We start from the raw sequence: 25,407 nt of genomic DNA, 5'->3' as shown, positions 1-25,407 counted from the left end.
ACAGGTGAACACAAGTTAGCCGACAATCAGAAGACTGAACGAGGGTCACGTGACCTGATGACACTCACTCATCGCTGAGTCGCTGCCAGCTGGTCAGCTGACAGAGCGCCGCGTCTGATTCCGCCCTCAGCTGGCTTAGCTGACGATCACATGACTGCAATGCATTCTGGGCCTTCTGCAGAGACTCCCCCAGCTGTTCACACTGCTGCTCCTGAAAGAGACAAGGAGACAAGGAGAGGAAACAAGGAGAGGTATAATAATAGAAAAATAATAAGCTAGTATATGTATATAAGAACAACAACAACAATAATAATAACAATAATCACAGGAACATGTCTCCACCTTGCTGTGCCACTGGTGGAGCAGCTGTGTGAGTCTCTGTCTTCTGGTGTCAATCTGTTGCTTTCTCTCCTGCAGAGATCTGAGCAGAGCCTCCACCTCCTCCACCCCTGACCTGCTCTCCACCTTCAGGGCCTTCCACCTGCCCCGAGCCCCGCCCTCTGACACACACACACACACACACACACACACACACGGACTTACATTATTGCCTGTGGAAATGGCTTTGTTGTATTTGTACTGTGTGTACTGTGTGTACTGTGCGTACTGTGTGTGTACTGTGCCTACCGGGTTGAGGGGGACAGGGTTGTGTCAGCAGTTGCTGGGCAGACTCCAGATCCTCCAACACGGACATCATGGAGTCCAGAACAAACAGCTGACGCCACAGAACCTTCTGGACACGACGACTTTCCTAAAAACACACACACACACACAGAGAGAGAGAGAGAGTTAACTCTCAGTCTATGAAAACAGATCAATCAACGGAGTAATTGATCCTGATTGGTGTAGAAGTGTGAACTAATTTGACAAAGTGCCGCCTCAGACTTCTTTTGTTTGTGGTTTTATGTAACTGTACATCATTTCTATCACTTCTTTAAGTCCGCAGTGGACAGAGGGACACAGACCGTCAGGTAGAGGACCATCCTGGCCGCTTCAGCGCAGTCCGGCTGCTGCGAGTCTCCGCAGGGATCCAGGAGAGCAGCGTCACAACGCTGTAACACGCTGACACACACACACACACACACACACACACACACACACACACACACACACACACACTGTTAGTGTCTGAATAGGCCTCCGTTCACACAGTTAGCTTCAGCTAGCTCACCAACATCGATCACTGCGGCTAATTGTTTTCAGCCGCTTGAGGAACGAACTTCAAATCGTTCTGGGCAGAAAACTTCAGTCTAAACGTGACGGAAACACTAAACACTCCGCTGACTCGTAACGGACGTTAACTGTGAATATATGGCGTTACATGGCAATTAAATGTCAGTTACTTACGATCGAAATTCAGCCATTTCCATTTTGAAATCTCCGCGGAACTACGAGTGATCTCATTGGCCAGTTCTTCTTCTTCGGTGAATTTTAATGGATGTTGGCAAACCAGTGAATAGGCTTATTACCGCCACCCATTGGACGGCAGTGTGGAGCCTTAGATTTTCAGGAAAACAAACATTAATTCTCTGTATTACTCCTTTTGCTTTGAAGTAATTAATTGGACGACTGCGCACATTTCCACCCTTCCGTATTTTCATATGAGTTCCCTTCTTTCTTCAACACACCTATTTCACTCTAGCAGTACTGCTTGACAGTTTCTGGTTTATTACAGTATTATACAGTATTATTCATATAATACAGTATTACATGTAGAGTTATGAACGGTGACAGTCTAATGTCTACTTTCCTTCCAGAATACAACAAACGAAGCTGTTCTATTCAAATTTACATTTGTAAATTTGCCATACTGTGTAACATAGTAGAACACAGCAGTAACATTATAATGTAGCTGTAATGAAAAGCTTTGTCCTCTGAGGACAAGATCGAACAAATGCTGAACATGAACCGCAGATCGAGCCTCGCGCTGCAGCAGCTGTGCACTTCCGCCCGCTCAGGTCACGTGCTCCTGTCTGTCGACGATAGAGAAATGAAAAAAATCTCAGCGGAGATCTGCAGCACAGAGGCTAACGGCTAACAGCAGAGCTAACTTTCCGCAGAGGAGGAATACAGCAGAGAGTGAAGCACCGACAGAGACATGAAACACTGAGCAGACAGAGTAAAGGATGAGTTAACCCGCAGAGAGCAGTAACGCTCACAGGTAGGATTTATTTCACCTCTCTGGACGTGTTGGTGAAGATGCACAGACTCCTGCTAATGCTAAGACTCAGCTATCTGGCTAGGCCAGCGGGTTAGCTAGCTCCGCATATCAGTAACTAACAGTTTCTACTGCGATGTGAGACTAACAGGCCTGTGTGTGTGTGTGTGTGTGTGTGTGTGTGTGTGTGTGTGTGTGAGAGAGAGAGTGTGTGTGTGTGCGCGCGCGCGTGCGTGCGTGTGTGTGCATGTCTGCCGGACAGATGTTGATTATTAAACCAAACAGCTGGAGAAGAGCTTCGTAGAGAAGCCGAAGTGTTTGCTCGGCAGTCCGCAGAGGTTCAGTCAGGCCGGTGCTGATGATGCTAGCCGGGAGCTAACTGAGCTAGCTGACGATGCTGACGAGCAGAAATCAAATCGATGCTCTTCTTTTCTAACAACTAGAATAAATGTCTCAGAAATCAGAATTTAGGTGGAAGTCTTTAGAGTCTGCTTGGTGAGCTAGTCCGGCCTTAACAAGTCTAAGTGTACTGGTTTTGGAACGAGACCAGGTCTGATGTGGTCTGCAGAGAGGTCGAAGCTAGTTTTAGGTCTCTTTTGACAAAGAGGAAGAAAGTTCAGAGATCTGAAAGCGGGATTTAAACAGTTTTTAAAGACCCTGTTTTAATGTAGTCCAGGTGTGAAATGGGGAGGGGCTTTGGATTACACCCGGTGTGATCGAGACTGTTCTGACTAACACAGTAAAGCTCCCACAGGTCTGAACCGGGTTTACACTGTGTTTAGGGTCTACATGGTCATCTAGTCCAGATTTGTTAAGGATAAACAAGATGTGTTTTGATCTAGACCTGGTCTGATGTGGCCTGGATGTAAAAAACAACTGAAATGAGCCTTTTTCTGTTTTCACAAACCGAACAGAAGTTTTCTAAATCGGTAACACGGTTTTAAACAGTCTCCAAGTCTCCATGTCAGTCTGGTCCAGGTCTGAGAGGTCTTAAAGGGTAGAGGTTTTTCATCTAGATCTAGTTCGATGTGGTCTGGATGGTAAACCAGCAGTGGAACTGCCCTGCAAACACACAAAGGGTTTATGTAAAGACTGTTTGAAAGCGTGTCTGGATTCTGGATGTGAATGTAGTCCAGGTCTTGTGGTTTTGATGTAGACCTGGTCTAACGTGTTTGATGAGATGTTTGCCGTGGGAGATGTTCAGAGGAAATATTCGCCAGCCGACGGCCTCGTACCCGTCATCGCTGTCTTCTCTGTATGGTGCAGTCTGTCACGTGTCGTCCTTCCATCAATCAAACTTAATTATACTTGCGTTCACAGACAGATATCCCTCCGCTCCAGCAGATAGTGCCGCTGTGGCAGCTGGTGGCTAACTGGCACACGTCGCTGATGTCGGTGTTACGCTCGATTCGGTCACTCGTCTGATTCTGGGACCTGATCAGGAAACGATTTGATTGGCTGTATGAAAAGAAGGTCTGCATCCGTGTCAGGGGTTTTCAGGGACAAGGTGATCAGGTGATCATCTAGTTTTCGATGCTAATTGCAGCCTCAGAGTTTGAGAAGCTCTGCTTGGTGCAGATGGAGAACACGCTTCGTTCTGACTGGTTAATGACAGACAGGGGCCGCCGTTTGGCTTCTATGGAGACTTCAACAGAAAGACTGGACTGAGATGTGCTGCATTTGTGTGTTTCAGGGTGATCAGGTGTGTGTTGTAACAGCAGCAGGATGCCCATCCCTCCACCTCCGCCCCCACCTCCAGGGGGACCCCCACCTCCCCCCACCTTCAGCCAGGTAACCACACACACACACACACACACACACACACACAGTCGTCATCATCATCACTTTCTCCTTCTCCATCATCCCTCTTCTCCTGCCTCTCTGAGGAACTCTCATGCTTCATCTCCTCTTTGCTCATCATCATCACCTTCACTCCTCTCCCCTGTCTCTACCTTCATCATCATCATCATCATCATCATCATCTTTACTCCTCTCCCCTGTCTCTACCTTCATCATCATCATCATATTTACTCCTCTCCCCTGTCTCTACCTTCATCATCATCATCATCTTCACTCCTCTCCCCTGTCTCTACCTTCATCATCATCATCATCTTCACTCCTCTCCCCTGTCTTTACCTTCATCATCATCATCATCATCATCATCATCATCATCATCATCTTTACTCCTCTCCCCTGTCTCTACCTTCATCATCATCATCATCTTCACTCCTCTCCCCTGTCTCTACCTTCATCATCATCATCATCTTCACTCCTCTCCCCTGTCTCTACCTTCATCATCATCATCATCATCATCATCATCATCATCATCATCATCATCTTTACTCCTCTCCCCTGTCTCTACCTTCATCATCATCATCATCTTCACTCCTCTGCTCTGTCTCTACCTCTCTACCTCACTGTATTCAAACCTCACTCTGTTCAAACCTCACTCTGTTCAAACCTCACTCTGTTCATACCTCGCTCTGTTCATACCTCACTCTGTTCAAACCTCACTCTGTTCATACCTCGCTCTGTTCAAACCTCGCTCTGTTCAAACCTCGCTCTGTTCATACCTCACTCTGTTCAAACCTCGCTCTGTTCAAACCTCGCTCTGTTCATACCTTGCTCTGTTCATACCTCGCTCTGTTCATACCTCGCTCTGTTCAAACCTCGCTCTGTTCATACCTCGCTCTGTTCAAACCTCGCTCTGTTCATACCTCGCTCTGTTCAAACCTCGCTCTGTTCATACCTCACTCTGTTCAAACCTCACTCTGTTCAAACCTCACTTTGTTCATACCTCACTCTGTTCAAATCTCACTCTGTTCAAACCTCACTCTGTTCAAACCTCATGCCACTTGCAGTACTTGCATGTATTTTGGATATTTGACTGTTAACTCCTCTGGTTAGATGCTAAACTTCATTTCGTCGTCTCTCTGCTGCACTCTGACGACGACAATAAAGTTGAATCTAATCTGTTTTTGTGTTTTTTCTGTTTTGAGCTGAAACGATTAGTCGATGAATTTATCGGTCGATTGAGGGAAATGTGATCGGTTTTATTTTGATTATTGATCACTTGTTTCCATCTGTCCTGTGAGACGAAGCCGGTTTGGATCCACAGTGCACTGATGGCGTGATTCTCCCTCTTTGCCTCTCCCCCGCAGGCCAACACCAGCCCTCCCAAGCTGAGCAGGGAGGAGAGCAAAGGTCGCGGCGCTCTGCTGTCGGACATCTGTAAAGGCACCAGGCTGAAGAAGGTGGCGGTGGTGAACGACCGCAGCGCTCCGCTGCTCGACAGTAAGAGCCAAACACCAAAGAGCCAAACACCTCCCACAGATCACCCATACATTCGCTTATACCAATACCTACACCAGCAGCAGAGCCAGCCTAAACAGCAGGGGGCGCCGTCCGAGGAGCAGCAGAGGACGGCCGGAGATAGGAGCTCTGCTCTGACGCTAGAGAGTAAGACCACAACCCTTCTGTGCTGTTAGAGGACGATGCAGGAGGCAGCAGGGTGTCAGCCAGCCGCCACGTCTCCTGTCTCTGAACCAAAGGAACCAACAGCAGATCTGTTTTATGAGAGGAATCCAAATTGAAACCATCGAAACGAATTATTGGACGAGAGGACGTAGACGTTCCTGCTCAGTGGTTGTTCGTTTGCCAGTTTGATGCTTCAAAATCATCTTTTAGTCAAACTGACAACGGAACATTTAGATCAGTTTTTTTGTTTCCCCAAAAAAACTCTAAAGAAGTGAGATCACTGAAGGTGTTTGTGGTTTGTCCTGCAGAATGAGAAGAAGAAAGTCACACTCTGTCAGCCTCTTAAAACGAGTCAGAGTGACGCTTCTCAGTCATTGAAACTCGATCTTTGGCTGAGCTTCAATAGTGAAAACACCCTAATCCAGAACAAAGAATGAATAAACTCACAGAGTTCACGTCCATCAGCTGAAGCTGAGAACATCTACAGCTGTTTATTCAGCAGGTGGAGAAAACTGAGATGTTCTCTCCAGTCTGCTGAGTCGTTGTTGATCATGTAGACCAGTTCAAAGCTTCAGACTCGAGGTGACGTGAAACTATGGACCCGGTCTGTCAGACCTTCAGCTGGACAGAGACTGACGCCTCCTCAGGGGGGCGCCGGAGAGCTGAAGGGGGGGTTCATCCAGTCATACTGGCCGATGATTGGATGAACCATCTGTCTATCACCATCAGTCACCAATCAGATCAAGGAGCCATATGACAGGAGAGTGGAAGCCAGTCAGATTGTGAATCAGCTGATCTCACTCCACACCTGATTGGGCTGTTTGTTCATGTTTCCCTGGTTGTTTTTGTTTGTCCTCCACATCTGGTGTGTTACTACCGTTTGTGTCATGACTCAATGATTTAACTGCACTTTGAGTTCTGATCTGTGATGACGAGCAGAGCAAGTTTACGCATTCAGATACTCACACAGCACCACAAAACCTGCTGTCTGCTGAGGTGAAGGACAGGCGAAAGACAGGCGAAGGACAGGTGATGGACAGGCGATGGGCAGGTGATGGACAGGCGAAGGAAAGGTGATGGACAGGCGAAGGACAGGTGAAGGACTGGTGATGGACAGGTGATGGGCAGGTGATGGACAGGCGAAGGAAAGGTGATGGGCAGGTGGAGGGCAGGTGATGGACAGGTGAAGGACAGGTGGAGGGCAGGTGATGGACAGGTGATGGGCAGTTGGAGGGCAAGTGATGGACAGGTGAAGGGCAGGTGAAGGAAAGGCGATGGACAGGCGAAAGAAAGGTGATGGACAGGTGAAGGAAAGGTGATGGGCAGGCGAAGGACAGGTGATGGGCAAGCGAAGGACAGGTGGAGGGCAGGTGATGGACAGGCGATGGACAAGTGGAGGGCAGGTGATGGACAGGCGAAGGAAAGTTGATGGACAGGCGAAGGACAGGTGATGGGCAGACGAAGGACAGGTGGAGGGCAGGTGATGGACAGGTGAAGGACAGGTGATGGACAGGCGAAGGAAAAGTGATGGACAGGTGATGGGCAGGTGGAGGGCAGGTGAAGGACAGGCGAAGGACAGGTGATGGACAGGTGGAAGGCAGGTGATGGACAGGTGATGGACAGGCGAAGGAAAGGTGATGGGCAGGTGATGGGCAGGTGGAGGGCAGGTGAAGGACAGGCGATGGACGGGCGAAGGATAGGTGATGGGCAGGTGGAGGGCAGGTGAAGGTCAGGTGAAGGACAGGCGAAAGACAGGCGAAGGACAGGTGATGGACAGGCGATGGGCAGGTGATGGACAGGCGAAGGAAAGGTGAAATACTGGTGATGGACAGGCGAAGGACAGGTGATAGGCAGGTGATGGACAGGCGAAGGAAAGGTGATGGACAGGTGAAGGACTGGTGATGGACAGGCGAAGGACAGGTGATGGGCAGGTGATGGACAGGCGAAGGAAAGGTGATGGGCAGGTGGAGGGCAGGTGATGGACAGGTGAAGGACAGGTGATGGACAGGTGAAGGACAGGTGGAGGGCAGGTGATGGGCAGTTGGAGGGCAGGTGTTGGACAGGTGAAGGGCAGGTGAAGGAAAGGCGATGGACAGGCGAAAGAAAGGTGATGGACAGGTGAAGGAAAGGTGATGGGCAGGCGAAGGACAGGTGATGGGCAAGCGAAGGACAGGTGGAGGGCAGGTGATGGACAGGCGATGGACAGGTGGAGGGCAGGTGATGGACAGGCGAAGGAAAGTTGATGGACAGGTGAAGGACAGGTGATGGGCAGACGAAGGACAGGTGGAGGGCAGGTGATGGACAGGTGATTGGCAGGTGGAGGGCAGGTGAAGGTCAGGTGAAGGACAGGCGAAGGACAGGTGATGGGCAGGTGGAAGGCAGGTGATGGACAGGTGAAGGACAGGTGATGGACAGGCGAAGGAAAGGTGATGGGCAGGTGATGGGCAGGTGGAGGGCAGGTGAAGGACAGGCGATGGACGGGCGAAGGATAGGTGATGGGCAGGTGGAGGGCAGGTGAAGGTCAGGTGAAGGACAGGCGAAAGACAGGCGAAGGACAGGTTATGGACAGGCGAAGGAAAGTTGATGGACAGGTGAAGGACAGGTGATGGGCAGACGAAGGACAGGTGGAGGGCAGGTGATGGACAGGTGATTGGCAGGTGGAGGGCAGGTGAAGGTCAGGTGAAGGACAGGCGAAGGACAGGTGATGGGCAGGTGGAAGGCAGGTGATGGACAGGTGAAGGACAGGTGATGGACAGGCGAAGGAAAGGTGATGGGCAGGTGATGGGCAGGTGGAGGGCAGGTGAAGGACAGGCGATGGACGGGCGAAGGATAGGTGATGGGCAGGTGGAGGGCAGGTGAAGGTCAGGTGAAGGACAGGCGAAAGACAGGCGAAGGACAGGTTATGGACAGGCGAAGGAAAGTTGATGGACAGGTGAAGGACAGGTGATGGGCAGACGAAGGACAGGTGGAGGGCAGGTGATGGACAGGTGATTGGCAGGTGGAGGGCAGGTGAAGGTCAGGTGAAGGACAGGCGAAGGACAGGTGATGGGCAGGTGGAAGGCAGGTGATGGACAGGTGAAGGACAGGTGATGGACAGGCGAAGGAAAGGTGATGGGCAGGTGATGGGCAGGTGGAGGGCAGGTGAAGGACAGGCGAAGGACAGGTGATGGGCAGGTGGAAGGCAGGTGATGGACAGGTGAAGGACAGGCGATGGACGGGCGAAGGATAGGTGATGGGCAGGTGGAGGGCAGGTGAAGGTCAGGTGAAGGACAGGCGAAAGACAGGCGAAGGACAGGTTATGGACAGGCGAAGGAAAGGTGAAATACTGGTGATGGACAGGCGAAGGACAGGTGATGGGCAGGTGATGGACAGGCGAAGGACAGGCGAAGGAAAAGTGATGGACAGGTGGAGGGCAGGTGATGGACAGGCGAAGGAAAAGTGATGGACAGGTGGAGGGCAGGTGATGGACAGGTGATTGGCAGGTGGAGGGCAGGTGAAGGACAGGCAAAGGACAGGTGATGGACAGGTGGAAGGCAGGTGATGGACAGGTGAAGGACAGGTGATGGACAGGCGAAGGAAAGGTGATGGGCAGGTGATGGGCAGGTGGAGGGCAGGTGAAGGACAGGCGATGGACGGGCGAAGGATAGGTGATGGGCAGGTGGAGGGCAGGTGAAGGTCAGGTGAAGGACAGGCGAAAGACAGGCGAAGGACAGGTGATGGACAGGCGATGGGCAGGTGATGGACAGGCGAAGGAAAGGTGAAATACTGGTGATGGACAGGCGAAGGACAGGTGATGGGCAGGTGATGGACAGGCGAAGGAAAGGTGATGGACAGGTGAAGGACTGGTGATGGACAGGCGAAGGACAGGTGATGGGCAGGTGATGGACAGGCGAAGGAAAGGTGATGGGCAGGTGGAGGGCAGGTGATGGACAGGTGAAGGACAGGTGATGGACAGGTGAAGGACAGGTGGAGGGCAGGTGATGGGCAGTTGGAGGGCAGGTGTTGGACAGGTGAAGGGCAGGTGAAGGAAAGGCGATGGACAGGCGAAAGAAAGGTGATGGACAGGTGAAGGAAAGGTGATGGGCAGGCGAAGGACAGGTGATGGGCAAGCGAAGGACAGGTGGAGGGCAGGTGATGGACAGGCGATGGACAGGTGGAGGGCAGGTGATGGACAGGCGAAGGAAAGTTGATGGACAGGTGAAGGACAGGTGATGGGCAGACGAAGGAAAGGTGGAGGGCAGGTGATGGACAGGTGATTGGCAGGTGGAGGGCAGGTGAAGGTCAGGTGAAGGACAGGCGAAGGACAGGTGATGGGCAGGTGGAAGGCAGGTGATGGACAGGTGAAGGACAGGTGATGGACAGGTGAAGGACAGGCGATGGACGGGCGAAGGATAGGTGATGGGCAGGTGGAGGGCAGGTGAAGGTCAGGTGAAGGACAGGCGAAAGACAGGCGAAGGACAGGTTATGGACAGGCGAAGGAAAGTTGATGGACAGGTGAAGGACAGGTGATGGGCAGACGATGGGCAGACGAAGGACAGGTGATGGACAGGTGATTGGCAGGTGGAGGGCAGGTGAAGGTCAGGTGAAGGACAGGCGAAGGACAGGTGATGGGCAGGTGGAAGGCAGGTGATGGACAGGTGAAGGACAGGTGATGGACAGGCGAAGGAAAGGTGATGGGCAGGTGATGGGCAGGTGGAGGGCAGGTGAAGGACAGGCGATGGACGGGCGAAGGATAGGTGATGGGCAGGTGGAGGGCAGGTGAAGGTCAGGTGAAGGACAGGCGAAAGACAGGCGAAGGACAGGTTATGGACAGGCGAAGGAAAGGTGAAATACTGGTGATGGACAGGCGAAGGACAGGTGATGGGCAGGTGATGGACAGGCGAAGGACAGGTGATGGGCAGGTGATGGACAGGTGAAGGACAGGTGATGGGCAGGTGATGGACAGGCGAAGGAAAGGTGATGGGCAGGTGGAGGGCAGGTGATGGACAGGTGAAGGACAGGTGATGGACAGGCGAAGGAAAGGTGATGGGCAGGTGGAGGGCAGGTGAAGGACAGGCAATGGACAGGCGATGGACAGGCGAAGGACAGGTGATGGGCAGGTGGAGGGCAGGTGATGGACAAGTGATGGACAGGCGAAGGAAAGGTGATGGGCAGGTGAAGGGCAGGTGATGGACAGGCGAAGGAAAAGTGAAGGACAAGTGGAGGGCAGGTGATGGACAGGTGATTGGCAGGTGATGGGCAGGTGAAGGTCAGGCGAAGGACAGGCGAAGGACAGGTGGAGGGCAGGTGGAGGGCAGGTGAAGGAGCGGCTGGTTAGAGCAGACCCTGCAGCGTCCTGCAGAGTGCCTGTTGACCTGATGATGCTTGCTGCTGTGTCAGCTGTCAGGTGTGAAGATGTCTGCTGTCCAGGTGAATGTGTGGAAAACCAGAAGAGACTCTCAGAGCGAAGCTCACTGATGAACAGGAAGAATCTTGTTTGTTTCATCTGGAAACAAACAGAAAAATAAAGCCACAGTTTAAATGTTGGAACTGTTTGCTGTTGAACAGAAACTGTGTGAAACCAGATTTTAGGCGTACAGTCCATGGGACGATTCATGGGCCGATCTATTCTACTCAGTTCTATGTTTACGTCTACGTGGCATCCTACGTCCTTCATTGGCAGCATGCTGGTACCATTCAGCTAAAATACAGCCGTCACTAAATGTGGCCTTCACTAATGCAACACAAGGTGTGCAGGCCTGTCCTGGAGATGCAGACAGTGTCTTTGCATCTCTACGTCCCCTCCAGCCATGTCCTGGTGCTGCTGACAGCTGAGGATGCTAACACTGCAGCTGGAGACTCTGCATAGAGGCACAGGGCAGATGATTACACAGATGTTCAACAAGAAGTAGTTCCACTTCCAAACTGTGGGGTCAGACCAGCTTCTTCCAGGATCCGGAGGAGGAACCACCGTGATGTTGCTTTTTTGGAGTAAAACTCTGTCTGTCCTCCACAGTCCTGTTACAGAGGAGCGTGCTGCAGAGTCTGTTAGCCTGCTAGCTTGTTAGCTTGTTAATTAGCATCGAAACGTTGTGAATTGCATGTGAATTGTTATTATGAAGGCCTTCACAGCAACTGCTCCACCTTGGTGTAATGTGGCTATGCTAAGGTAGCTGAAGAGCTAATTTAAGGCTGCTCAGCTCACCTGCTTCCTGTCAGCACAAAGCTTCCTGCAGTAGAGTTTGTAACACCTGATGGGGTGGCAGACATCTGTAACAGCTGCACAGAAACATCTGACTGATCCTTCAAAGATAACTCTGATTTATTCCAACTCATGTGAATCACCGATAATAAGAATTCTGACCTCACAAAGTTAATACCTGACATGTATTAATGATGTCACTACGGCAGTCAGGTGATCCGGCAGGTAGGAACAAACCAGAGTCAGTGTGGTGTTAGCTACAAGATCACAGTGGTAGTAAAAAGTAGTAATACCACAACCAAGAATTGGCAACAAAATGTACTTAAAGTAATAACTTCAAGCATTAATGTCAGCTGGTAAACGTGGAGCTCATATCCTGCTGTGTAATTTAATCTGTAGTAGTCGATCATGCTCAAGCGCAGCTACCTCAAACTTGTCCATTAGCGCAGCACCTGAGTAAATGTACTTTTTGACTCGGTGCTGGACAGACATGAATCCTTCCTGTTTGTCTCTGTTGGCGCTCGTTAGTAACGCGGTCCACGGTCGTGTGTTGGCGCTGTCCTCATCAGTGTCTTTGAACAGGCTTTCATGTGATTGGTACCAAATAAACGTTCATGACCACAACAAGCCAAACAGCTGCAGTCAGGACAGTCGGTCAGCGGGGACGTCTCCATCTTACTCTTTTTATGCCCTTTGATTCAACTCAGAGCCACGTTGGAAAAAACCAGAAGTGTCTGTTAAAGACTCCCACAGGTGTGTTCAGTTACTCTGGTTCATCAGCCCTCTGCTCAGGTGTGAGGGGGGTGGAGCTATGCTGGGAATCAGGTGATCAGGTCACCAAAGACGTGTGTACATAAAGGAATGATTACGAAGTAAGTGAAGTGTGGACACACCCACAGAGTCCTGAGAGGAGGTCTGATCAGCTCTGATGAAGTGGAAACACCTGTGAAGGTGCACTGTGGGGGGACAGAGGCTTTAAATTCATTTTCTTCTGACAGACACAACATGAGGATGACTTCAGGCAGCGTGACAGCACACGATGAATAAAGAAACATGGCGTTTCGGCTCGTTGAGCTGACTTTGGCAGGAATATTTGGTCATATTTAGCACAAAGCCTCCTGGTGTTCAGACCTGCTCCTGCCTGCCCTGGTCAAACTCTATGACACAAACTCAACACTTCCTGTATCTGTTTCAAATTAAAAGCTCCTCAGTGGACAGAATCCCTTCATTTCCTAATGAGCCTTTATTGTGAAGTATTTCTCACGCGGTACTTCAAATGCAGCTCGTTGCTACCAAACGCCTCAGCAGTCCGTTCATTGGCTGTTTGGAGTGAATACAAACGGTCCAGTTGTCAAATTTGCATGAGGTGAAAGTTCACGTCTCTTCTGTCTGAACGTGCAAGAAGAAAATGTCTTTAAGGTTTACAAGACCGATTCCAGAGCAGCTGTGACGCTGTGTAAAACGTCAGTAAACAGGAAGTGATCACCCGATCTGATTCTCCACTTTGTGAACACATGACTGATGAAGGAGATGAACACACGCTTGATTCTGCTCTTATTTGTTTCACTGAGTTCACACTGTTTTGGAATCTGGTTCCTCTGTGAGACATGAAGTGCAGAGTGTTTGACTTTGTGCTCAGTTATGATGGAGACGGCGTGCGGGCCTCAGCCCTGTGATGTCATACATGTTAGTTTAACGTGTTTTTGACTGTTTGTTTGTCACTCATGTTGTGCGGTCGATGATGTCATCGGAGCTACGTGGGAGCGTAAACATTCAATTTTACCACCTCACCCTTCACCTCACCCTTCACTTCACCCTTCACCTCACCCTTCACTCTTCACCTCACCCTTCACTTCACCCTTCACTTCACTCTTCACCTCACCCCACCTCACCCTTCACTTCACCCTTCACCTCACCCCACCTCACCCTTCACTTCACCCTTCACCTCACCCTTCACCTCACCCCACCTCACCCTTCACCTCACCCTTCACCTCACCCCACCTCACCCTTCACTTCACCCTTCACCTCACCCTTCACCTCACCCTTCACTTCACTCTTCACCTCACCCTTCACTTCACCCTTCACTTCACTCTTCACCTCACCCTTCACCTCACCCCACCTCACCCTTCACTTCACCCTTCACCTCACCCCACCTCACCCTTCACTTCACCCTTCACCTCACCCTTCACCTCACCCCACCTCACCCTTCACTTCACTCTTCACCTCACCCTTCACTTCACCCTTCACTTCACTCTTCACCTCACCCTTCACCTCACCCCACCTCACCCTTCACTTCACTCTTCACCTCACCCTTCACTTCACCCTTCACTTCACTCTTCACCTCACCCTTCACCTCACCCCACCTCACCCTTCACTTCACCCTTCACTTCACCCTTCACTTCACCCCACCTCACCCTTCACTTCACTCTTCACTTCACCCTTCACCTCACCCTTCACCTCACCCTTCACTTCACCCTTCACCTCACCCTTCACCTCACCCTTCACCTCACCCCACCTCACCCTTCACTTCACCCTTCACCTCACCTTTCACTTCACCCCACCTCACCTCACTGTTTGACACTCGCCTCACCTGCATCCCTCCTCATGTTCACACATCTTTTCATACAGTCGGTGATGTCATTGTAGTATCAGTGATGTCATCCTAGTGTCAGTGTGGTGTAGTGACATCGTGCCCTCAGGAGGAGAAGCCTTCATTCACCTGTCCAATGGTTGTGGTTCTTAGAGCCCAAAGGAGGTGGAGCAGCAACAGGGGGAGCCAATGGCAGTGCAGCAGGAAGTCCATCAGGTTCTGTTCCACCAATTGGAGGGCTGTTCACAGGTGGAGTTCCTAAACTGAGGCCGGTCGGAGGTGAGTGAGACGGTTTGCAGTACCGTGCAGTAACATGCCGTAACGTGTTCTTGCATGCAGTACCGCGCAGTAAAGTGCAGTAACATGCAGTACCGTGCAGTAACATGTACTCCGTGTTCCTCAGACGGTTCCTCTGGACGTTCTCCCTCCACTCGAGCTGTAGCGCCCCGCCCTCCCAGCCATCGCCATGACGACACAGAAAGCCCCTCCCCTCAGGCCTTGTCGCCGATGGAGACGTCTCGTTCCCAGCGTCCCTCTCTGCCCAACCTGTCCTCCTCTCCCTCCCCCTCCTCCCCCTCCTCCGCAGCCTCCTCTCCCTCTACTAGCATGAAACACTCCTCCTCTGCTCCTCCTCCACCTCCCCCTCTCTGTCGCCGTGGCAACGCCCCCTCCCCTCCCTCCTCCTCCTCCTCTTACAACCGAGAGAAGCCCCTCCCCCTGACCCCTAACAATACCCCGCCCCTCCCCTCCAAACCTCCCCCATCTCCTGGCAACAGCAGACGCCCTCCCACCTCAGGAGGAAACCCCGCCTCCTCCACCTCACTGGCCCCTCCCCCTCCACCTTACCGCATCACTAATGGTCCGACAGGTGGCGGCGAAGTGGCGCCGGAGCTGCCGCAGCGTCACAACTCCCTCAGCAACAAGAGAACCGCCCCCTCACCAGGAGGCCACACCCCTACCAGAGGACCTGCCCCACCTCCTCCCCCTGCCTCCCCTACTCCCTCACAACATGGCGCCAACCGGCCGCCACCTCCCATCAGAGAGACGTCAGGTAGAGGAGCAGGTGAGCGCTCAACACACGCCATCATCTTTTCAACACATTACAAACATGTCTGTCAGCTGTCGGTAGTGATGTCATCGACGACACTTCTCGTGCTTACACCTGATGTGAAAATGTCACCTTTTAAAAAAAACACGTTAGCGCGACGTACCAAGGCAGCGTGATTGGATGTGACAGAGCACACCTGGAGGAGGTCTGGCTTCAACTGTACACAACAGAACAACAAATAAAACAACAACAGAACAACAAGTAAAACAACAGAACAACACGTAAAACAACAGAACAACAAATAAAACAACAGAACAACAAATTAAACAACAACAGAACAACACATAAAACAACAGAACGGCAAATAAAACAACAACAGAGCAACAAGTAAAACAACAACAGAACAACACGTAAAACAACAGAACAACAAATTAAACAACAGAACAACACGTAAAACAACAGAACAACACATAAAACAACAGAACAACAAATAAAACAACAACAGAACAACAAGTAAAACAACAACAGAACAACACATAAAACAACAGAACGGCAAATAAAACAACAACAGAACAAGTAAAACAACAACAGAACAACAAATAAAACAACAGAACAACAAATAAAACAACAACAGAACAACAAGTAAAACAACAACAGAACAACACATAAAACAACAGAACGGCAAATAAAACAACAACAGAACAACACGTAAAACAACAGAACAACAAATAAAACAACAGAACAACAAGTAAAACAACAACAGAACAACAAGTAAAACAACAACAGAACAACAAATAAAACAACAACAGAGCAACACGTAAAACAACAGAACAACAAATAAAACAACAACAAATAAAACAACAGAACAACACGTAAAACAACAACAGAACAACAAATAAAACAACAGAACAACAAATAAAACAATAGAACAAGTAAAACAACAACAGAACAACACGTAAAACAACAGAACAACACGTAAAACAACAGAATAACAAATAAAACAACAGAACAACACATAAAACAACAGAACAACACATAAAACAACAACAGAACAACAAATAAAACAACAACAGAACAACACATAAAACAACAGAACAACAAATAAAACAACAGAACAACAAATAAAACAACAACAGAACAACAAGTAAAACAACAACAGAACAACACATAAAACAACAGAACGGCAAATAAAACAACAACAGAACAACAAATAAAACAACAACAGAACAACACATAAAACAACAGAACAACAAATAAAACAACAGAACAACAAATAAAACAACAACAGAACAACAAGTAAAACAACAACAGAACAACACATAAAACAACAGAACGGCAAATAAAACAACAACAGAACAACAAATTAAACAACAACAGAACAACACGTAAAACAACAACAGAACAACACATAAAACAACAGAACAACAAATAAAACAACAGAACAACAAGTAAAACAACAACAGAACAACACATAAAACAACAACAGAACAAGTAAAACAACAACAGAACAACAAATAAAACAACAACAGAACAACACATAAAACAACAGAACAACAAATAAAACAACAGAACAACAAGTAAAACAACAACAGAACAACAAGTAAAACAACAACAGAACAACACATAAAACAACAGAACAACACATAAAACAACAACAGAACAAGTAAAACAACAACAGAACAACAAATAAAACAACAACAGAACAACACATAAAACAACAGAACAACAAATAAAACAACAGAACAACAAATAAAACAACAACAGAACAACAAGTAAAACAACAACAGAACAACACATAAAACAACAGAACGGCAAATAAAACAACAACAGAACAACACGTAAAACAACAGAACAACAAATAAAACAACAGAACAACAAGTAAAACAACAACAGAACAACAAGTAAAACAACAACAGAACAACAAATAAAACAACAACAGAGCAACACGTAAAACAACAGAACAACAAATAAAACAACAGAACAACACATAAAACAACAACAGAACAACAAATAAAACAACAGAACAACACATAAAACAACAGAACGGCAAATAAAACAACAACAGAACAACACGTAAAACAACAGAACAACACATAAAACAACAGAACAACAAATAAAACAACAACAGAACAACAAGTAAAACAACAACAGAACAACACATAAAACAACAGAACGGCAAATAAAACAACAACAGAACAACAAATTAAACAACAACAGAACAACACGTAAAACAACAACAGAACAACACATAAAACAACAGAACAACAAATAAAACAACAGAACAACAAGTAAAACAACAACAGAACAACACATAAAACAACAACAGAACAAGTAAAACAACAACAGAACAACAAATAAAACAACAACAGAACAACACATAAAACAACAGAACAACAAATAAAACAACAGAACAACAAGTAAAACAACAACAGAACAACAAGTAAAACAACAACAGAACAACACATAAAACAACAACAGAACAACAAATAAAACAACAGAACAACAAATAAAACAACAACAGAACAAGTAAAACAACAACAGAACAACAAATAAAACAACAGAACAACAAATAAAACAACAACAGAACAACAAGTAAAACAACAACAGAACAACACATAAAACAACAGAACGGCAAATAAAACAACAACAGAACAACACGTAAAACAACAGAACAACAAATAAAACAACAGAACAACAAGTAAAACAACAACAGAACAACAAGTAAAACAACAACAGAACAACAAATAAAACAACAACAGAGCAACACGTAAAACAACAGAACAACAAATAAAACAACAACAAATAAAACAACAGAACAACACGTAAAACAACAACAGAACAACAAATAAAACAACAGAACAACAAATAAAACAATAGAACAAGTAAAACAACAACAGAACAACACGTAAAACAACAGAATAACAAATAAAACAACAGAATAACAAATAAAACAACAGAACAACACATAAAACAACAGAACAACACATAAAACAACAACAGAACAACAAATAAAACAACAACAGAACAACACATAAAACAACAGAACAACAAATAAAACAACAGAACAACAAATAAAACAACAACAGAACAACAAGTAAAACAACAACAGAACAACACATAAAACAACAGAACGGCAAATAAAACAACAACAGAACAACAAATTAAACAACAACAGAACAACACGTAAAACAACAACAGAACAACACATAAAACAACAGAACAACAAATAAAACAACAGAACAACAAGTAAAACAACAACAGAACAACACATAAAACAACAACAGAACAAGTAAAACAACAACAGAACAACAAATAAAACAACAACAGAACAACACATAAAACAACAGAACAACAAATAAAACAACAGAACAACAAGTAAAACAACAACAGAACAACAAGTAAAACAACAACAGAACAACACATAAAACAACAGAACAACACATAAAACAACAACAGAACAACAAATAAAACAACAGAACAACAAATAAAACAACAACAGAACAAGTAAAACAACAACAGAACAACAAATAAAACAACAACAGAACAACACATAAAACAACAGAACAACAAATAAAACAACAGAACAACAAATAAAACAACAACAGAACAACAAGTAAAACAACAACAGAACAACACATAAAACAACAGAACGGCAAATAAAACAACAACAGAACAACACGTAAAACAACAGAACAACAAATAAAACAACAGAACAACAAGTAAAACAACAACAGAACAACAAGTAAAACAACAACAGAACAACAAATAAAACAACAACAGAGCAACACGTAAAACAACAGAACAACAAATAAAACAACAACAAATAAAACAACAGAACAACACGTAAAACAACAACAGAACAACAAATAAAACAACAGAACAACAAATAAAACAATAGAACAAGTAAAACAACAACAGAACAACACGTAAAACAACAGAACAACACGTAAAACAACAGAACAACAAATAAAACAACAGAACAACACATAAAACAACAGAACAACACATAAAACAACAACAGAACAACAAATAAAACAACAACAGAACAACAAATAAAACAACAGAACAACACGTAAAACAACAACAGAACAACAAATAAAACAACAGAACAACAAATAAAACAATAGAACAAGTAAAACAACAACAGAACAACACGTAAAACAACAGAACAACACGTAAAACAACAGAACAACAAATAAAACAACAGAACAACACATAAAACAACAGAACAACACATAAAACAACAACAGAACAACAAATAAAACAACAACAGAACAACACATAAAACAACAGAACAACAAATAAAACAACAGAACAACACATAAAACAACAGAACAACACATAAAACAACAACAGAACAACAAATAAAACAACAACAGAACAACACATAAAACAACAGAACAACACATAAAACAACAACAGAACGTGATCGTGTACCCAGGCTGAAAGAGACAGACCTCTAATCACTGACAGCACGTCTGCTCTATTGATCAATCACCTGTATTGATCAGCTGTAGTGATCAATCACCTGTATTGATCAGCTATAGTAATCAATCACCTGTATTGATCAGCTGTAGTAATCAATCACCTGTATTGAACAGCTGTCTCGGTCTCTCCTCAGCTCCTCCCGTTCCGGTCCAGTCGTCGAGGGCAGGTGGCAGAGAGGCCCCGCCCCCCCCTCCTTACAGGACACATGGTAGCCCCTCCCTCTCCTCTGAGCCCCCCGCCAGGGGGAAACCTCCTCCCCCGCCCACCCGCACCCCTGCTGCTCCTCCCCCACCTCCCCCTCCTCTCCGCAATGGACACTCCTCCTCCTCCATCCCTCGTTCGTTTGTTGGTGAGTCTGAACCTGAACCCACTCAAACCAGCAGAAACAGAATCCACTTCAGCGTCCTGAGCGTCCACCTCGTCTCAGGATCTGATCAACGATGACTCTCATTATTGATTAATCCACTGATTATTGTCTACATTCGCTGCTGAAGTCTGAAGAGGTTCAGTTTACTGAAGGAAAGAAGTCAGTCCTGATTGTTTGTACAGGCTTTTATTTTGAAACAGTTACAGGAAGGCTTTTAATGTGAAACAGGTACAGGAAGGCTTTTATTGTGAAGCAGTTAGAGGAAGTGCAGAAAGCACACTAGAATTGATGGAAATGAGCCAGAAATTCACCCTGAATGTTCAGCAGATCAGAAATGATGCAGATTAATTTTCTGTCTGAAATAATAAATCTAATATATTATATTATAATATAATATCATAAAATATCATATAATAGCATATAATATAAATATAATAAATATACGATCTTTAACTTTAACTCTTCATCTGGTTTTAGGCAGAATGAGTTCAGTTAATCATGCAGGTTCTCCTCGCTGTTTTCTGTCTCCGTCTCTTGTCCTCCGTCTCTTGTCCTCCATCTCTTCTCTTTGTCTCTTCTCTCCGTCTCTTGTCCTCCGTCCTCTTCTTTGTTTGTGAGTTTGTAGTTTTTTAGAGTGAAATGAAAAAGTTTTGTCTCTTCTCCTCGTGCAGATGATTTTGAGTCCAAGTATTCGTTCCATCCTCTGGACGACTTCCCTCCTCCGGACGAGTACCGACACTTCGCCAAGATCTACCCCAGCAAGGCCAACAGAGGTACGCTGTCCTTACCTGGGGGGTCGTTCCACCCCCTGAAAGAAAATGAATATTTGATTCATCTTGTCAATTCTTCATGTTTTTTCTGTTCAGAGGCATTTTAGTTTGAAAGTACAGGTTTGTTCCTGCTTCCTTGTCTTTGCCCGTCTGACATCGTTCGCGGTGTTGACGTCACTGATGATGTCATTTCTATAATTAGAGCTATCAGCTTCATCAGTAACTCTGGACTCACGTGTGCTCGCCGCTCACTGTGTTTATTGATCACAGTGATGCAGAGATGGGGACTCGAGTCCCACTTTAGTCGCACACAGACTTCAGACTCGTCTCGGACTCGTGAACAATCGTTATGTTTTCTTTTTCCTTTCTTTTCTTTTTTTGGCGTAGTAACATTGGGGAAACTCAAACGTCTGACGAGCTTAATGTCGTTCCCTCCTTTTTGACATGGTAACCATGGTAACCATATTATGCATCGGGCACCCGGCTCGCGGCCCCACGCATCAGTACCTCGGATGACACTGCGGCGACCGACACACCGGCAGCTGCTGCTGTACGCTTCGTAGCTACGTTTGGTTATAAAAACGTCACGACGGCACCAATGAAAGAAGCGCTGACTGCAGAGTCTGCGGTACCAAGATTAAGGACGCTGGATCCCCTCTGAGTCTGAAGCTAACAGGCTAGCCTAGCTAGCCTAGCTAGCCTGCTGTGTTGCTGTGCAGGTGTCCTTCATGTGTTGAAGCTGCACTGTGTTCTCTGACCTGAGGGGGCGCTGATGAGCTGTTTCTGTTCCTTCATTGCAGTGATGAGAGGAGCTCCTCCGCTGCCTCCTGTGGGGAGGTGAACCCTGAAAGCTGCGTCACAGCTGGACCCCACACACACACACACACACACACACACACACACACACACACACTCACAGACACTCACACTCACTCACTCCTCCATCCTGTTTGATGACATCACGTTCAGCTTCGTCATCCGCGACACCTCCATCGCCGCCTCATCTGTGCTGACAGCTGATTGGCTGAGAAGAGGAGTCATGTGATACAGGCTGTCAGCGTCCTGCAGAGTCTTCGGCGTGAAGCTGCTGATGAAGAGGAGCTGCCTGCTCTGCGAACTTTGACTTCAGCTTATTTTAGCTTCTTCCTCGACCCTTTACTTCGTATGGTTTGGTTTTTTTGCACTTGCACTTTTTGTTTGCAAGACTGACCAGCAGCTCCACGTGTGCAGGTGAGTCTGCAGGTGAGTCTGCAGCTCTGAGGAGGTTCCCGGCACATGAAGGACGGTTTGTGGAGCTGAAAGCTGCTGCAGAGACTCGACCTCTGGGTGGACGGACGCTGCTGGAAGGATTCATGGAAGGATTTGTTCTGCAGGTGAATCTGAATTATGAACACTGAGGAAAAGAGAAGATAAGATCGATCTTATCTTTTGTGAATCTGAATTATGAACACTGAGGAAAAACTGATTCTGCTTCTTGAGTTTGATCACAGGATGTTTGTCTTTCTTCACACTCTTCATCAGTTTGTCCACATTTGTCCTTCATGAGGTCAAACAGCAGGTTCAGAAAAAAGACAAACTTTTCGTCGTCCATCTTCAGCACAGTTTCAGCTCCGTCGGCATCGTCCTCCATCACGTGACGGCGGCGTATCGAGTCTCTGAGCGACCCGGTCGTCTCTTCCTCGGTCCTCATGAATTCTTCACGTCCGTCCGTGGAGGTGGAGGACGTGTCACAGCGTTCAGAGTTTGGTCTTCAGGTGTCTCCGTCAGGTGACGGTGGATGACCCAACAAAATGTTCCTCTAATGTTCAGAATTCAGAGGTCCTCATAAACCAGGAAGACAAATACACTAGACCTGGACCCAGACCCGGAACCGGACCCGGACCTGAATCCTGTCATGTTATTGAGACAGACAGGATGTTTGGTTTACAGCAGGAGGTTTGAAAGCACCTGTAAATACTTCATCTGTATCATCATCATCATCATCATCATCATCATCATCATCATCACACCTGTCCTGGTGATGTCAGCGATGTGATGCGCTTTATTTTGGCAGGACGAGTCTTTAAGTGCCAAGATGGACAAAATAAACTCACCTGACTCCTCCTGCTGCAGGCCGTCAGCGGGTCGTACCATGTTGGTGACATCGGGGGGTGAAGGGACAGACAATCACAGTCAAACAGGAAGTCTTCCGCCTGCAGCAAGGACTCTCCTTTCTTTCCTTCCCCCCTTCCTTCCCTCCTTTCTCTCCAACCTTCTTTCCTTCCATCCTTTCTTTCTGTCCTTCCTTTCTTCCTTCTCTCCTTTCTTTCCTTCCCTCCTTCCTTCCCCCCTTCCTTCCTTCCATCATTTCCTTCCTTCCCCCCTTCCTTCTCTAACTACAAACTGAACTTGTTGCATGTGGTCTTTTTTTGAGCATTTCGTGTTTCGTCAGCATGGCGGCGACTCTTCGGGTTTCTGGCGGGGGCGTTCAGTAATTACCCATCATTCATAGTGTTTGAACTGAGCTCCAGCGGTTTGAGCTGATGACGGAACGTCAAAGCTTCAGAACGTCGTGAAACAGTTTCAGTCGTCGAAAATAAAATCATGTTTGAGTCAAAAGTGGCGTTGATGAAGAGCAGCTGTAGCTTTAAAGGTGAAAGTCGATTAGATGAAGAAAAAGTCCTGACGTGATGAGAAAAGATTCGCAGACAGGAAATCGTGAAGCGAGCTGTCAAACATCGTGATGAAGAGATAAAGTGATGTTTGATGGAAAAGAATATAAATGTCATGTGTGACACGTTTGATGATGTCATGAAGACACAAATGAAAAGTCAAAAACTCAAGACGTAAATGTTGAGAAAAGACAAACGTACGATAAAAAGTCGTGACGTTCAACAATCTGAGAATTAAACAGAGAAGAATCAGAAACTTTACGCTGAAATTCTTTTAATATCGTTATGATTTGATTCTCGTGATACCAAAACTCTAAAATTCCAACTTTGTAAAGAAGAAAGCTCAGATATAATCTGTAATCTAGATTATAGATCTGTAATCAATCATCAGACTCTTCATCGTCATTGAGAAGTCAAACAGTTGAAATGAGAGTAAAAAGTGGAAAAGTGAAACTTCTCCTGCCTCAAACGTCTTCTGTCTTTTGCCTCCAAACGTGTTTTTATTCTCATGGTATGAAGATTTTTCCTCGTCTAACTTTAATCCTGTGATCCTGTTTTTGATTCTGATTTTACTTGTGTCTTAAAGGGTTGATTAACGTTTCTCTCGGTGCCACGTGACCATGGTTTTTCATCACGTCCTGTTGTTCTGCGTCAGGATTCGTTCTCATTTGGACTTTAAAACTTTTCTGTTCTCACGTTTGTGACGACACACAAAGAGTACACATAGTCAAATATCAAAACTGAGAAAACAACAGAACAGATCAGAAAATTAAAACAACAAGGTTTAAATATTCAAACAGTTCTTTAAAGATTGGTCGAATTCAGAGGAAATCTGAATTCGCTGAAATCATTCAAGATTGATGATATTTCATTGTTAACGTTTCTCGTACTTTTTCACACATTCCAGCTTTATTCTTATTTAATTTGTCTTTTGTATCAAATCATATTATTTTATATTCAATATGACACCAGAATATGTTCTAATATGATGGAAAATATGTTTTTTAAGATCTTCTCACCAGACCCCAGTCAAAAATCTGCTAATTTAATGTTCTCCTCCTGGTGGACAGACTTAACTTTGTCTTAGAACAAAATATGGAAATTAATAATCATTTTCTGTTATGTCTGGTAAATCCGGCTCACTAGTTATCGCTCCACTTCAGTGACACGCCATCTTAAATTTCAGTCCATCTTCAGGCTGTTTGCTACCAGACTCCATTCAAAGATCAGCTCGTTTTCAGTTCTCTTAGTTGCTGGCAGCTTCTGTGAATGACTTCGGCCTTTCCGCTCAATGTTTAACGTCCGGTGAAGCAGCGGGAGCTCTTCGGTTCGACTTCCCGTCCAGACTGCAGCAGCACCTGTGCAGCAGAGGAAACGATGCATGTGTAACTGCGACAGGAAGCCAGCTCGTCTGTTTGCCTTACAAACTGTTTGCTGTGAGTCTTGTTCAGTCAAACGTTGTAAAAACCTTCTAAACAAGCAGAAACATGTTAGTAAATGTTAATAAAGTGACTTACTTCCTGTGCTGGAGGACACAGTCGTTCTAACTGTAGTGATGGTCGTAGCTTTAGATTCTAACTGGGACTGATGGCTGTTAGAATCCCAGTTTAACAGCATGCTCTCTAACTGGTCTCTGTATTTTAACTGCAGCTGTCTGAAATAAACTCCTGATCATTT

General features: G+C 46.3%; 2 protein-coding genes across 4 annotated transcripts in view; one reads left to right on the top strand and one right to left on the bottom strand.

Annotated features, from left to right (window-relative positions):
- Positions 1–1,941, bottom strand: part of LOC143334251 (uncharacterized) — a 3,999-nt gene extending 2,058 nt beyond the window's left edge. The window contains exons 1-5 of one of the 2 annotated variants that reach the window (XM_076752944.1): positions 1,910–1,941; positions 966–1,062; positions 628–751; positions 343–500; positions 69–211 (exon numbers count right to left, since the gene is read on the bottom strand). In XM_076752944.1, the coding sequence (XP_076609059.1) occupies positions 69–211; positions 343–500; positions 628–751; positions 966–983 (443 nt within the window). In that variant the 5' untranslated portion in view covers positions 984–1,062; positions 1,910–1,941. Of the gene's footprint in view, positions 1–68; positions 212–342; positions 501–627; positions 752–965; positions 1,063–1,347; positions 1,856–1,909 lie in introns of those variants that run through there. The other variant, XM_076752943.1, reaches the window with a different exon arrangement.
- Positions 1,793–25,407, top strand: wipf2b (WAS/WASL interacting protein family, member 2b). 2 transcript variants are annotated; one of them, XM_076752942.1, is made up of 8 exons: positions 1,793–2,161; positions 3,852–3,949; positions 5,320–5,452; positions 14,560–14,685; positions 14,810–15,469; positions 20,076–20,291; positions 20,981–21,082; positions 21,880–25,407. In XM_076752942.1, exons 2-8 carry the CDS (start codon positions 3,884–3,886, stop codon positions 21,918–21,920), a joined length of 1,344 nt encoding a protein of 447 aa, XP_076609057.1. In that variant the 5' UTR covers positions 1,793–2,161; positions 3,852–3,883; the 3' UTR covers positions 21,921–25,407. The 2 variants fall into 2 exon arrangements, with proteins under 2 accessions (XP_076609057.1, XP_076609055.1); XM_076752940.1 differs by having other exon boundaries at positions 1,971–2,161; positions 5,320–5,617.

Source organism: Chaetodon auriga, chromosome 16, assembly GCF_051107435.1.
Source record: "Chaetodon auriga isolate fChaAug3 chromosome 16, fChaAug3.hap1, whole genome shotgun sequence".
Taxonomy (NCBI): Eukaryota; Metazoa; Chordata; class Actinopteri; order Chaetodontiformes; family Chaetodontidae; genus Chaetodon; species Chaetodon auriga.
The sequence above is the reverse complement of the archived record's forward strand: the minus strand, read 5'-3'. Positions and strand labels throughout refer to the sequence as shown.